Source organism: Taudactylus pleione, unplaced genomic scaffold, assembly GCF_031769625.1.
Source record: "Taudactylus pleione unplaced genomic scaffold, aTauple2 ptg000154l, whole genome shotgun sequence".
NCBI classification, from domain to species: Eukaryota; Metazoa; Chordata; class Amphibia; order Anura; family Myobatrachidae; genus Taudactylus; species Taudactylus pleione.
In genome coordinates, this window is record NW_028284556.1 from 4637219 (window position 1) to 4652468 (window position 15250).

The window sequence follows — 15250 nt, forward strand, 5'->3', positions numbered from 1 at the left end:
ATATCTCTTGTTATTCTGTGAGTTCTTTAGATTCCCTGTCAAAATGGAACTCTTCGCAAATAATTGCAATAATGGAAGATAGGTTCCCAGGTAGTGGTACATGTGAAGATACAAATGAACACAATCTAATGCAGCACATTCGTAGAAGGTATCATTTGCAAATGGAATAAAATCCTAAGTAAGTATTAAATATTTGTTACAATGAACCACTGAAACATAGGGCCTGATTCAGACCCACTCGCGAGCGGCTGTCCGCTCGCAAGTGGGTCGATGTTATGGACTGAGCATGCGCACGACGGAGGGAGCTCCGTCGTGCGCATGCGCCAGACGCGACGAGCGAAGGAAAGTCCTTCGCTCGTTGTGTCCGATCAAAGGGGGCGTGCTGTCAATGTTGATTGACAGCACGCCCCCTTTGGTGGGCGTGCCTCCCTGACGGGGGCGTTCCCACGGGAACGCCTCCCGTCAGAAGCCGGCCCACTGACATCACTAGTGATGTCAGTGGGAGTGATTTTGGCTCTGATAGAGCCAAAATCACTCCGGAGCTTGCGGTTGAAAACCTCAACCGCAGGCTCCGGCTCGCAAATTCGATGGTCGCGACCATCGCGACCATCACAATGCACGCTCGTATAGCCTGTGGGTGGTGACCCACAGCTATACGAGCGTCCAGGAGGACGCTCCATGAAAATGGAGCCCGGCCCTCATTCAGAGCGTGCGCTCTGCTCAGAGCGTACGGCTCTGAATGAGGGCCATAGTCCAGAAAAGATCCAGAAACACCGTCTTTTTAATCCAAAAAATTCAGATAAAATCCATATGACAAGATAAAATATTCACAAACAGCAAATCCCGAATTGATGAGGGTGGCTTCCTATGGAGTATAAGGGTGCACATAGAAACTAGAGAGATGTCTGAAGTCCCCGGGGAAACATCAGCTCCAAATGGGCAGTCCGTCTTCTCCTTGTCTGGTCAGGTGTGCCAATCTTCCTCTTTTCAAGCCAGGTGTAGGCATTACCATCTGTCACATTTTAAAATGTGGTGCATTCATTTCTAATGCTGGGCATACACTATACAATTATCGAGCCGATCTGTCCGATCAGCGGATTGCCCCGATAATTGTACTGAGTGTCCCACTGACCAATGTTAAAATAACGATTGGTTGGGCATTCCAGATTGTCCAGCATGCTCGTCCGACGCGATCTTCTGTAAGTTAACTGTCGGCCGCATCGGGCAGTATATGCTAAGTCGCGGCCGACTGACAGACATTTCCCCTGTTCCTTCACAGGGAAGGAATAGGTAAATGTCTCCTCCCCAGGGCGGAGCGCAGATATCTGGGCCAATACACTGCAAGATATCTCAGTGTATGCCTGCGATATCTGCTGTGTGTCGGGCTGAGAGATAAAATGTCTGTCGGTCTGAAAGGCATTTTATCTGGCAATGTATGTCCAGCATAACTGACACATTCTACAGATCCACAGGTGGTCTGGAAAACATGAACTGTAAGGGATTCTTGAGGATCGGTGTGGCCACCCCTGCTTAATGTATTTATATATACAAAGCAGGGACGTGCAGTCAGTGAAGGCTAAGTCTCCCCTGTCATACTTCGGAGATCTTTTTTTTATTGTTATCATTTTTATAGTTAACACTTACCAGCCAGCTTTGTGCTGCTCCCTGGAAATGCAGGGAGACGAGAGATGAGGCACCAACAGCTCAGCCTCACTTGCTGGCAGAGCAGGGGGGCTGGGCCACACCACGAGCAGTAAGGGCACAGAAAGAGAGCTTCTGAGTATGGAGGGCGTGCCTTGAGCACTGATGGACACCTTGGATATGTCATGTGACCAGGAAGTGCACTGCAGTGTTTAGAGATCGGAGCTGTCAGCAGCAGCAAGAGAATACGCAGTGATGTAGGTAGGAGAATCAATGGACATGGAAGCTTAGTGTTGTGAGGGGAGAGTTACAGTGAGTAGGGGGTGAGACAGGCTCCCAGAACTCAGACCCATCATCGCACATCTCTAATACAAACAGTGGAAGTCCGGCACTCCCATATCCAATATTAAATGTTGCCTAGGTGTTGTCAGGACAGGGGGTTCTGGACTTCCCAGAAGAGACCTTCATACCTGCTCGCTGATAGCTCGGGAGGTTTGTAGTAGAGAAGAGTGTATCTTCCTCAAAGATGAAGGATGAATTCGATGTTATGCTGCAGAACAGTACTGGGAGAGAGAGGTGCACTGGAAACAGACACTGGAACCAGAATGTAGCACCGACTGGGACCGGACTGTAGCATAAACTGGAGCCGGTTTGGGACCATAGCAGGAATCGGCAGGTGAACACAGACGGCTAGTCAGGGAGCTGAAGCCTTGGACGTCTAGGCACAGAATGCGGTCAGAGTAAATATTTATACACTGGGATCACGTGGTGATTGGCCAATGCGGTCATGGACATTAGCCTGGCTGCCATTGGGGAATATCGGTCAGCTGACTGGGACCAACATGGTGGAGCCCAGTTTCCAGAACCGGCGAGAACGCTGACAGAGCTCCGGGCCCCTGAGACCACCACCACGCTTGGAGCCTGCCAACAGCACACTCTCCTGAGTCCCCTGATACCGCCGCATCCACGCAGCCTGCACAGTGGGACGCCCAGTAGTATGGTCATGCCGTGTCCCACAAGCCACCACGAGCATCAGTGTACTGTTGCCCGGCAACAGGCGCATTAGGGCTTCTGGGCGCTTGTAGCTTGGCGGTGATTCGTAGAATGGAGAGAATTGTGAATGTGTGTGTTTGTGCACAGACCCAAGAGAAGCAGCATCAACAGATAGATAGGAAATGGGATAAATAATGAGAGGGAGAAATATATATAAACATACATGACTATTGAGGACAATTATATATTCATACATGACTACCGAGGACAATTATGTATAGCGGATCTATATTAAGTAACACTATTGTAGTTAATGCATAACAAGATAAATTACATTTTAAATGAATTACAGTCAAATACTTAATAAAACTCTCAGCATGGGCAATATAATATTTAAATACAAGGTACTTAAGAGGATTTATAAACAAGGGAAAAACATAATAGACTGAGTCCCAAAGTGCTCAAACCTTTTAAAAAGCTCAACAAAATAGGAAAAAAATTAATTCTTCCAAAACAGGAACCATAAACAAAGTGTATACATTACTCTGAGTCAGGCATTCTCGTAAGAAACTGTTCCAACATAATTTTTCATTCAGACCTTTCTGTGATACTGTGTCCAGTCACATAATCCATTGATCTTCCAATTTAAGTGGATCCTTGTTCCAATCACCCCCTTGCAGCTTTTCCGGGAGGTGGTGTATAATCTCGTGACAAAGTATGGTTACGCCCAACAAAGTATTTAGCCACTGGTTGACCACTGGAGTGGCTGTTAATAGCTGTTCTGATTGCCGAGTGGTGTACCGCCATACGCTCTTTGAAGGGTCTAGATATTTTTTTTCCTACATAATATCGATTTTGTTATTTTCTTTTTTTTTTTTTTTTACTGTGGTTGTTGGTCTTCAATAAACCTCCTTTGGGTAAATTGAGAACTTTTTTCCTGTTTTTGCGGAGCAGGTTTTCCAGATATCTCCTCTCAGTGATCACCATCTCATCCAGTTGTTTGATGAGAGAATATTTTTCACTGTTAATCCTGGCCGCTCGCAGCACTCGTATTACATACAACTGCCACTTTTGGAAAACCATTGTATGTAATAGATTCTCTTTGCTGATTATTTTCACGTCAAAATATTATTACATTTCTTCATAACTTGTTTTCTAAATAAATGTTATTAGTTCAATTTTATTGTGTAGCATCTCCTCACTGCCAGTCCATGAAATCAATAGATCATCGATATAGCATAAAGCCAGCAGTATATGTTTACATATCTCCAGTTTATCAAAAAATAATAAAAATGTTTGCATGCGTCTGTACGACATTCGTGCCCATTGCGCACCTGGCCACCTGCAAATAAAGGTTCCCATCAAATAAAATATAGTTGTGATGTAATACCAAGGATAGTACTTTGATGACAAAATTTGGGTCTGAACATGGATTATCCCTAATGAACTCTTCAATCGCTCAAATACATTCAGCATGGGAAATAGTTTATATATGTTTATGTACATTCAATGTACACAAAAATGTTATCTGTTATAGATTGTAGTTGTAGCAGAAGTGAAGAAGTATCTTTAAGATGTTTTGTTTTTCTTTTACCACACAAGGCTGATAAATTGAGCCTCTAGCTGGTACGATCGGTGGGCCTGGTGGTCCAGTGGTGTCTTTGTGTAATTTAGGGAACGTATAAAGCACGTCGACTCCGCAGAGGTCTTAATCTGGTTCTGGGACTGAGCAGAAGGGAGGAGGGATGGCGACACAGGTAATAACAAAGATGGAGGAGGTGGTCCCCTCCCATCATCACCCCTGACTCCTATTTTCCTGCACTGAGTTAGGTCCCATCTCCCACCCTAGCCCTTACGTCATCCAGCGTGGGTCGCATCGACTTGAGTGTCAGTCATACAGGAGGAGAGATCATGTGGCTGTGTTCCTGCTGCTTATGGGAAGCCTGAGCCGGGTGCTGCTGTTGAGAGCCCGGGTCACGGCTCCCGTGGCTGGGAGAAGCCTGAGCGTTGAGTCTGGTGAGGTCACGCTGGACTGCTCTGATGCCATATGCCATTAAGGGATATTACTGTGGCATAATGTGAATATGGGGCGCTACTGTGGCATAACGTGAATAGGGGGCACTACTGTGTGACATAACATGCATTAATGGGGAGCATAATGTGAATAAGGGGCACTATTGTGTGATCTAACATGAATATAGGGCACTACTGTGTGGCTTAATGTGGATAAGGGGCACTATATGTGGGTTAAAATTGATTGGGAGCATTATATTACATTACATATATACGGCTTGCTTATTGCTTATATTACTGATGTATATATTTTATTAGTGGAATTACTTTAGTGGTTTGAAATATACAAGTCCTCCACTCCCCAGTTTGATCCTGCTGCCAATATTTATTTTTATTTTCCTTTAATTTGCACCTACATGATGTTGCTACAACTCTGTCTGTGTGGGAGATTTTTTTTAAAGAAATGGTCTTGTCCTTCCATATTTTCAGATATAAACTGTCCCACTCATCAAATTACCAGTGCTTTTGCTACAATTTACACTTTACCTGAACATCTGCCAAAATCTGGGTCTCTTACCTACTGTAGTTAGTAAAGAACTGGCTTTATGCAAGATTAACAATCTGCATTTCTTACTTCTGTAGAGAAAGCAAGGCCTCTTTATTGTATGCTGTGTTTGCCTTAGCTTACATAAAATTGGGTATTTTACTGTTGCTTACAATCACGTAGTTTGACATTTACTGTTAAAGTGCAATTTTAATCAAGTGTTCAAGCATGTTTATTAAGTTACTACATGTGGCAGACTACACACACATGGTTAATGTCTGATAACATGGCAAATGCAGAAACAAGCCTTGTAGGATTATATTATTGTTTTGAATAATTTTAATGTAGGTTATTCTTTAGGGTTGAGTTGGCTTATGGTCTGGTGATCAGAATACCTGTACTGTATGTATACACACCCTGTGTGTGTGTGTGGTGAAATAAAATGGTGATGTTAGCCACAACTTATCTGGAATTGAATCTTCGGTCACATGTCCACCAATATATAATACAGGCTAAATGCAACATAGTGTGTACAATTTTAACACTGCATACTTATATTAGAGTAACAATATACAGCAACTCATTTTAGGAACATTTTAGTCCCAAAAAACTTCAAATGATATATAATAAAAAACAGAGTTTTATTTCGCAGTGACATAAAAATAGTAAAAAACACAAGTACAAGATAGAAAATTATATGACCTTATCTGTCCATTGGGGTTGTCCAGGTACAACAGTCCCAATGCTTTTTATCTTTAACAGTAAAATTTCATCATGGGGATAGAGATGGAGGGCTGGAAAAGATGGAGGCCACATGTGGCCATGCAATATGACATCACTTCCTGTCAGAACATGTGAAGGTTTACATTAAAACTACATAAATGGTATTAGCAGGTCCAGAAAGATATTCACAAACTCATTACATGGTTAAAGGACTTCAAATATATAAAGGACATCTACCAACACATTATTGGGAGCATGGAAAACATTAAAATCGGGAAGGTACAGCGGTGGAACTCCTATGGAACGCACTGTCGTCGCATCCAGCGGTGGAACACATTTAGAACGCACCGCCATCTTGGCCAATGATGTCACTTCCACCGCAGCGGTTCAGTGACTGACGAGTGCAGCTGCTGGTTAATCTAATAAGCAGTTCTGCTCATAGTTGGCTTGTTTAGTTGGTAATCAAATACTACAATCGCCAGGGGTATAGTCCATTTAGTGAGCCATCAGAATATAGATATGATCCAGGGCTTCCGGTTAGTTGAAACATGCGGCGGCCATATTAACTTCTATGGAATGTAACACGGGCATTTTGTTGGTGGTTTCCATATCTGATGTTCGAACAGCCATCTTAGGTGGTCCAAAAGTATATAAAATCGCCATAATTCATTTCATATAATAAAATAATCCATAGATCCGTAATAAAAAATATATATATATATATATATATATATATATATATTTATTTTTAACCCCATCAGGCAAAATAACTTCTAAATGTCAGAACCCATAGCTTTATAAAGCCCACCAATAAAATAGATGTTGTATTGTGCAAATAAATACTAAATAAAAAAGTTACACTTTGGGATAAACACATTTTAGCTTGGGTGATGTAGCTGAATAAATGCAATCAATTGTACGAAAATATGAAGTCCAGCCTTGAAGGGGTAGGATAATAAATGCTGACAAATTATGTGTAAAATTAATCTGTACACTGTTCTCCAAATAGTAAAGCTGCATACACACACAACGATTTAGTAAATGAATGATTTTAGTAAACTGTTTTCATTCATTTTTTCAATGGAAAAATGAACGAAAATCGTTTACTAAAATCATTCATTTACTAAATGTAATGAACGAATTTTTTGAACTACAAACGAATTTTGCATATTCCCTTAATGAAAATCGTTGAGTTGGTCAGTCTGACTGAACTACGAACGTTAACGCGCATGAACGATAATCGTTCATCCTTTTAACTTAGAAAGTGAACTATTTTTTCAACGATAAACGATATCATTAACGATAATCGTTCAAAAAATCGTGTGTGTATGCACCTTTATTAATTTGTTTTATTTTTATGTCATACAGATGTTACTTTGAGGTAATGCTGGGAGAGGACCGCCTTCTCCACCCTCTTTTATTGACAGTGATGACATCCTCCTCCCTTCTGCTCAGCCCCAGAGTCGGATTAAGATCCCACAGGGCTCTAGGCCATATGGCGCAGATGTACTAAACTCTGGAAAGTGATAAAATACCAACCAATCATCTCCTAACTGTCATTTTTTACACACAGCCTGTAACAAGACAGGAGCTGAGGGCTGGTAGTTTATCACTTTCCAATTTATCACTTTCCAGAGCTAGTACATCTCCCCCCATAGTATGTGTGAAATTTGATTGGGCTGTCATGCATATGGTGTCGTCTAGTTGTGTGGACAGGTGGCCCTGAGAAGTCACTACCCCCAGCTCTGCTAATTGTTATACATAGCCAGAGTCTGTATAGGATCTGTTATGTGGAATTCTTGGGATTTTCTGTCATTTGGAGCTTTATGCTAAAACATACTAAATTACATTTAAAAATATTGTTACCCTAACACTGACCTCTTTTTCTTATATATTGTTTAGCTGTGCTCCACACACTGACTTCAGGGGACATATTTGTGCAGAAGATGTTACTGAACAGCTGCAATTACTTACCTGTTTTTTTTATTTTATTCTTTTACTTTTTTTGATAATGGCCTAAATCGATCCCGTAACCGCAGTTATAGATACAATATATGTATTTGATCTTATCCAGTATAATTACATGCACACCTCCTTTTGTTTCCCTATCTATACCATTAAGAATACTACCTAACCATAGGACCATAAGTCTGGTACAGTTCTTGATTGCTTTCTTGTGGCCAGAGAGCCTTCACAGTGTTGCGTGACATCATTTTGAGAAGCCCCAGATTTCAGTGCTGTAATACATAGAGTACATGATCCACCCTGCAAATACATCAACGGTGATGCACCACCAGGGCCGGTGCTACCATTAGGCAGCTGCCTAGAGTGTCGGCCACTGCTGAGTCCGAGGAAAAAGAAACAAAAATGAAGTATGTTCGTGAGAGACTGAACCCAGCACTAGCACGTCCCTCGCATGCTTCCCATCTGCGTCTGACAGTCCTGGCCCGATCCACAGCCTCCTGTAGCGCACGCAGGGGAACCCCCCCCCCCCCGACGGACTGATTCCCCTTGACATCTACAGAAGTGGAGGCGGAGCCAATATGGCATGGCTCGCCCCCATATCACCCGCAGATCGCGGCATTTATTACCCTGCGAGGGGACCTAATGATGCAAGGTGCCTCCTGTAGCAGCTGCTGCATCAATAGGGTAAGTATGTTTGTGTACTGTGTAAATATGTGTGTGTGTGTATGTATGTTTTATCATGTATATGTGTTAATGTGTGTTTTATATTTATATTCTTTGTCTGGCACGGGCTATGAAATCTGTGTTCTCATGGATGTGTGATATAATTTTATAAATGTTATAAAAAAGGTCATTACTTATGCTGACGGGAGAGCGGTGTTATCTTGTCATATATAACAAAAGTCGCCCTCTCCTCGGTTGATATCAAGGCAGAGTTTAAAGAGAATTGATTCACCAATATTTTGCTCTATAGCCAAGTGGATTTATTTCTATTCTCTATACACTTACATAGTGAATACAGCAAGCTACACTTTTGTTTGATTTAAAATTTAAAGTCCCTACCAGTAGCCATGTCAGTGTTGTCATTATCGTGATGAATAGATCGCTATATAAGTGAAATAGCCTCCCATCAGAGGTGTTAGAGGCTAAAGCTGGGTACACACTAGGACGATGGATCCACCGTCCTATCTGACGATTGGTAAGTGCATACACACTTAACAATCGTCGACCTGATGTGTCTAGTGTGTAGTAGCTGCCCCCAAATTTGTGCCAAAGATACAAAGTACAAGTAGTTACTATCACGATATAAGGGAAATACGTGGTGCGGCCCACTGTCCACAGTACCCACACACATATTGTGCCCAAGACTTGGTCAAAACCATGTGTGGTTATATGTCTAGGCTGAGTATTTTGGGGGAAGAGGGACATTAGGGTGAAGTTTTGCCTAGGGGGTCTAGAAACTTTGCACCGGCCCTGTGCACCACACTAAACTCTTGTTTGATTTACTTACTCCTATTGTGACACAATTTACACTGGACCATGGGCGTTTGGTCATGATGACGCTATTGTAATTGTGCCTCTATTACGATCATAGACATAATCAGCTAATTTGCAATTTAAAAGCTATAGCAAAATCATGTTGCGCTACGCGGGGAGCACATTTAGAGTTTGGAATGTGGGGACATTGTAACCTGATTCTAATTCACAAAGTTAAAATAAATTTGCTTTATAATTGTGTGCTCCTATAATTGTGAAACAGATAAAACTTTTGACAAAGGGAGACGTCTTGTACTTTCTAAGTAAGAAATGACAAATGCAATATATGTGTTTGCAGCTTATAAAAAATCTATTTTATTTAGTACTGGCACTTTAGCAGCTGTATTTTTCTTTTCATTTGGATTTTGAATGTATTATGTGATCTGTAAATCTTTTTAATTGCTCTATTTACTTTTGTAGCATACGGCTCATTAGAGGGGAAAAATGTGTTGATTGTCGGAGCTGATGGTTCCCTGAAGGCTCCCCTGCAGTGTCTGCTACAGAGGAGAGGTGCAGTGTCTGTAGTTAGCTCCTGGCATTCCCAGCAGCTGCAGACCAAGGTACGGTGCCGAGCTTCAGATGTAGAACAGCTGTACACTCCTATGTCTTTACTGCAGCTGCTGTACGTTCTACACTATCCTTCATATATTTACATAATATGCATAGCTACAATATGTTAAACAGTGGACAGATTGCGGACGCTGTTGTCTTTGTTTTTAATGTGAGGTTGTTTTTATGCAGAGCATGCTTGTTAGATAATATCCTTAATTAAAAAAAAATATTCTTGAATAGAGATTGGTCAAATATATTACATTTATTTGATTCATTGCACCCTCCCCCATCCATTTGTTACATTTTTATTTTTAAGGATTACAGGACAGCATTTGGTACAAAGTGTGATGAGAGCAATCCTGTATCCAGACATGGGGAGGCAGTTGGTCACAAATTGGACTTAAATTACTTTTTGAAAAAAAGAATAATAAAGCATGTAATATTAGCATTGTCTGCCCATATGCAGAGCTTAAGATGCATTCTGATTGGCAAAAGTAACATACGCATCTAGTTTACATTTATGTTATGTACAACTAACAGAGTCACTGTCTGGCATCCGTTAAACTGCAAACACCTCTCTAATTTAGTGGAAACTACTAAACCTATTTATATAGTGCAAATCACATTACGCAGCCCTGTGCAGACCAAACTGTATGTAACCATTCACATCCATCTTTTTCCCATTGGAGGTTACAGTCTAAAATCCCAAACACACAGATATTGGTACATGACCTCGGCTAGGATGTATTCTGGTAAAGGCGCTGTATCCGGTTACCAAGATTACAATCATGAAACACTAGAAAGAAGAAAGAATAGCTTGCAAATAAAATATTCATAGGAAAATTATTTACTGCTCTTAATTTAAGTTAACTTGGCTCACAAACCTCTTATCAACTTCTCAGGTCTCAGAACATTTTGTGGTTCCTTTTAACAGATACAATAACTTAGCACAGTAGATTGCAAGTCCTATATTTAATGTTTACATGATAAAAATGTATTGTTTCATCGGTGAAACAAAAAACAATTGGTGTAAATTTCTAAATGGATCTATGTACAGTATAGTTTTATTTTAATGTATTTCTAGTTTAACACAGTTGGATATGTGCACACACTTACTTTTCTTTTCTGGATTGCAAAATCTTCATAAAATGGCTTCTCTCTTCAGCTTAGTGCAGCTGACGTGGTCGTTATTGGGAGTACAAAACCACAAGAGATTCCCGTCAGCTGGATAAAGCAGGGAACAGTTGTTGTCTTCTCAGGTAGGTGCCTCTCTATGGGTTGTGATATTCCTAATGTACTCTTCATGGATGCCCATTGTGTTTGTTTATATTGTCGACCTTACTAAATAGTAATATGGATTATGGGGCTGATACTTAATTGGCTGCAAATGTGCCGAGACATACGCAACAAAGAAAAGTTTTTAATAGCAAAAACAAAAAGCATTAAACATTCGATTTTGTTTTAAATTAAAAAAAAACTCTTTTATTAAAGTAAATATAATATACTATTTCCACATTCGATTTTGTTTTAAATAAAAAAAACTCTTTATTAAAGTAAATTTAATATACTATTTCTAATTACATTTGATTGAAAGTATATCAATTTTTTTTTTTTAAATGCTTCTAAAATGCATGATCAATGAAGAAAGCAACTATCGGTTTCAGAGGTGAATTCATATCTGCCAATTAGAAGCCAGTAGCTATTGATAGCCAACCTTATTGTCCCGATAGGTGTGTATTTGCACAATCCCTCACAACTGATACACCTACTTACTGGCGTACATGTGCCTCTGTGCAGGCCTGCTACTGTGCGCAATCACTCCCCCTGACTGTGCCAAACAAACGTTACTTCTCCCCTTCCCACCTCTCCAATCACAAACTGGACTACATTTTGTCACTAGGCCCTTTAGGTGAGAGAACCATTCTGTGACATCACTGCCTTAATCACACTCCTGAGCATTTTGGCTAATCTTTCCGTGTACAGAGAACAGCTGCAGCAGGGTAACTGATCATCAGTCCGCCTGACTCTGCATTAGGGGTTGGGGGTAATAAAAGAGGCGATGACCTATTGCCACAGGTGTGGGCCGGTGTGGAGATGCCCCCAAAAGTGTTATTGTCCCTGGAGGGTGGGGGATGTATTATACATCTATAGACGTGAGGGTGGGAGGTAATTTTCAAAGGGCCTATGGACATAGGTGGGGGGATGCAAGACACCACCTTGACATGTGTTATTCAATTAAATTTTTAATTATCTTTTTTTCTGAACTTAAATTATTTTTTTTTAAATGGCCATTTCTAAGCGGTTTTTAAGGTAAGAAAATTAGCCAGTCAAGAGGTGAATTAGAATCAGTCACGCACTTGGGGGAGTATTCATAGTAGTCTAGTCTAGATTCACCATGTACAATTGAGAGTGACTGGCACTGCGTTCTCTGTGAGGTCTAATGATAGACTCAGAATTGCAGCCAGGAATATTAGGAGCTTTCAACAGTGCCCCTCAAAGAGAATACTTGGATTCAAAGGTGATTCCACTGCTTTCTTTGATCTAATAAAAGTCCTTTCTTTCTGTTGTTTTTTTTTCTCAAAAATATGTGAAAGAAAGAGATTACATATAGGGCCGTATTCAATTATGTGCGAAAAGTCAGTTTCTGCTACGTCATTTCGCCTTGTGAAACGTTTCCTCGATATTCAATTTCAAAGACTTTTCGCCGGTGCGGAAACTCAAGGCAATGGGACCTGCAAAAATGTTTCGTCTATGAATAGGTGTTGAAAAAAATAGCAGAATTGGGGTTTTGAAGTGCAAAGCTGCAGGAACGCCCCTGCACCTTTGGGATAGTCCCACAAAGGTAAACTGCGTTAAAAAAGTCTTTAGATCACCCCAAAAATGTACTTTCGTTTGGGGGGCGATTTTTGGTTACTTACCGTCGAATCTTTTTCTCTGAATCAGGCTGGGGGACACTGGACCATGGGATTGTCGGTTGGGCTGGAGCAGGCACTTAATGACTCTGTAGCTTTAACTCCTAGCTCCTCCCCCTGCAATCCCATCATGCCAGTGCTTCTTTAAAAGAGCCCGGAGAGGAGTAGCAGGAACCCCCTGAAAACTGTTTTAGAACAACTAAACCAATCCAAAAATCCCTTTTTCTCTTTCATCAAGGCTGGGGGACACTGGACCATGGGACGCTCAAAAGCCGCCCCCAGGGGAGGGAACGCTCAGGTTGCTTGACCGGAGAACTGTGCACCCACAGTGGGTGCCGCCGGAGGCAAAAGAACCTGAAACGTAAATATGAGCAAACGTGCGGACTGGACCAAATATCAGTACAGCGGATCTGTGCTTCTGCGTCATGTTTCCCAAGAGATCCCAGCCACCTTAGCGTAAGGCGCTGACATCCAGTTTGGTGACTGTCATTCTGTCCCGGTATAGGCTGAAAAACGACCAAGCTGATCTAACGCGTAAAGGTCTGCTGAGTAGCTGGCCAACCATGTTCCAACTCGCTATAAGAACCCACAGAGAACAGTGCGGCGTACCAAAAAAGACACGTCCAAGGAAAACTGCAGAGCTCAGCCAACAAGCAGAGCCAGATCATCCCAGTCTGAAGGATTCACCAAAGGAGGAAGTACCGGAAGGACACCCTCTGAAACCAGTGTTGCTAGAGTCGTAAATGTGTATGCAGAACCGCCCCTGGAGGACGAGCAAATACTGAACTATGCCGAGGGAAGGCCATAGCCATAAGGAAGAAGCGCTTCCAAGGAACAGACTGAAATTTCCTGGAATGCAACAACTCCAACTGGAGCCTGTGTGAGAGCAGGGCCAAAACTAGGATATCTGTCACCCGGTGCAAGGCAGCAATTTTGCGCCCCCTTCCTTCCCGTACCTGGATTTTGTCCTTGCTCCTCCATAAGGCAGTGCACTACTCAGACGTCCCTGGTATAGTGACTTACACTATTACACACACCATAATGCCCATTACACATTATGCCACACATTGTAATGCCTATTACCAAAGTGCCACTTACATATTTGCCCGACACCATTTTATGCCCCACAGTAAGGCTTCTAATTACTTTAAAATTACCTGCTCGTTGCCATGGGGTTTATGCTCGTTGCCATGGGGTTTATGCTCGTTGCCATGGGGCTTTCATGCTCGTTGCCATGGGGCTTTCATGCTCGTTGCCATGGGGCTTTCATGCTCGTTGCCATGGGGCTTTCATGCTCGTTGCCATGGGGCTTTCATGCTCGTTGCCATGGGGGTTTCATGCTCGTTGCCAGGGGGTTTCATGCTCGTTGCCAGGGGGTTTCATGCTCGTTGCTATGGGTTTTATGCTCGTTGCTATGGGGTTTCACGGGAGAAGATGCAGCTTTCAGCATCTTCTCCCGGCCCTTCTGGGAACGCTGTTTGCATTGCGCTGGCCAAACAGACACTAGAGGTCCAACAGGAACTTTAGCATCTATCTCCTCCTTGGCAGCGGCCATTTTTGGATGGCCGTTTTTGGCAGAGTCCATGCGGACGGCTAGTCCGCATGGAATCTGCAGAAGACGGCCATCCAAAAATGGCCGCCGCCTAGGAGGAGACAGACACTAGAGGTCCAGTAAGGACCTCTAGCATCTGTCTCCACCTTGGCGGTGGCCATTTTTGGATGGCCGTTTTCTGAATCTGCAGCCCCCAAGCCACCGCGAGTCAGCCTGTTTTTCACCCCCTGCACTCTGGCACCCGGTGCACGTGCACCTCTAGCCCCCCCCTAGTTGCGGCCCTGGTGAGAGTCCCAGGAGACTAGATTAAGAATCCACAGCTTCACCTGCGGATGAAACAATGGCCAAATATCTAGCACATGCTGCCAACACGATCTGTATATTTTGGAAGTTGGGTCAAATGCCGCTGGAAGTAAAGTGACAGGGCTAAAACCTGTAACGTCACGAGAGAAAGGTGTCAGTCGGCCTCCCAGCCCTTCAGAAGGAAGGTCCTGAAACCGGAGAGGCGAAACCTTGTAACGATTACACCCCAAGCGGTAGAGTTTCCAAACTCGGAAATAAGCGTGAGATGGCAACTGAGTCCGGGCTTGCAGCCTAGTATGGACCACGAGAGCGAGAAACCTACCGTCTCATCACTCCCAGGCCTAGAAGTTCAGGCGCAAACCACAACCGAATAAGTCCCCCAGTAGAACAGAACCGAGGTGCAGCGAGAACAGAATCGAGGTGCAGCGAGTCCGAGGTGCAGCGAGACACCGCTCCGGGCAACCCTCCTTGGGAAAATAACAGTGAATAATGACAAGCGCCGCCAGCCTGGAGTTA

General features: G+C 42.7%; 1 protein-coding gene across 2 annotated transcripts in view; it reads left to right on the plus strand.

Moving 5' to 3' along the window:
- The window catches only part of MTHFD1L (methylenetetrahydrofolate dehydrogenase (NADP+ dependent) 1 like), a 202970-nt gene that overhangs the window by 31389 nt on the left and 156331 nt on the right, over window positions 1-15250 (plus strand). For both annotated transcript variants that reach the window (XM_088474356.1, XM_088474357.1), the window contains exons 7-8: window positions 9836-9975; window positions 11133-11226. In XM_088474356.1, coding sequence (XP_088330482.1) covers window positions 9836-9975; window positions 11133-11226 — 234 coding nt within the window. The remainder of the gene's footprint in view (window positions 1-9835; window positions 9976-11132; window positions 11227-15250) is intronic.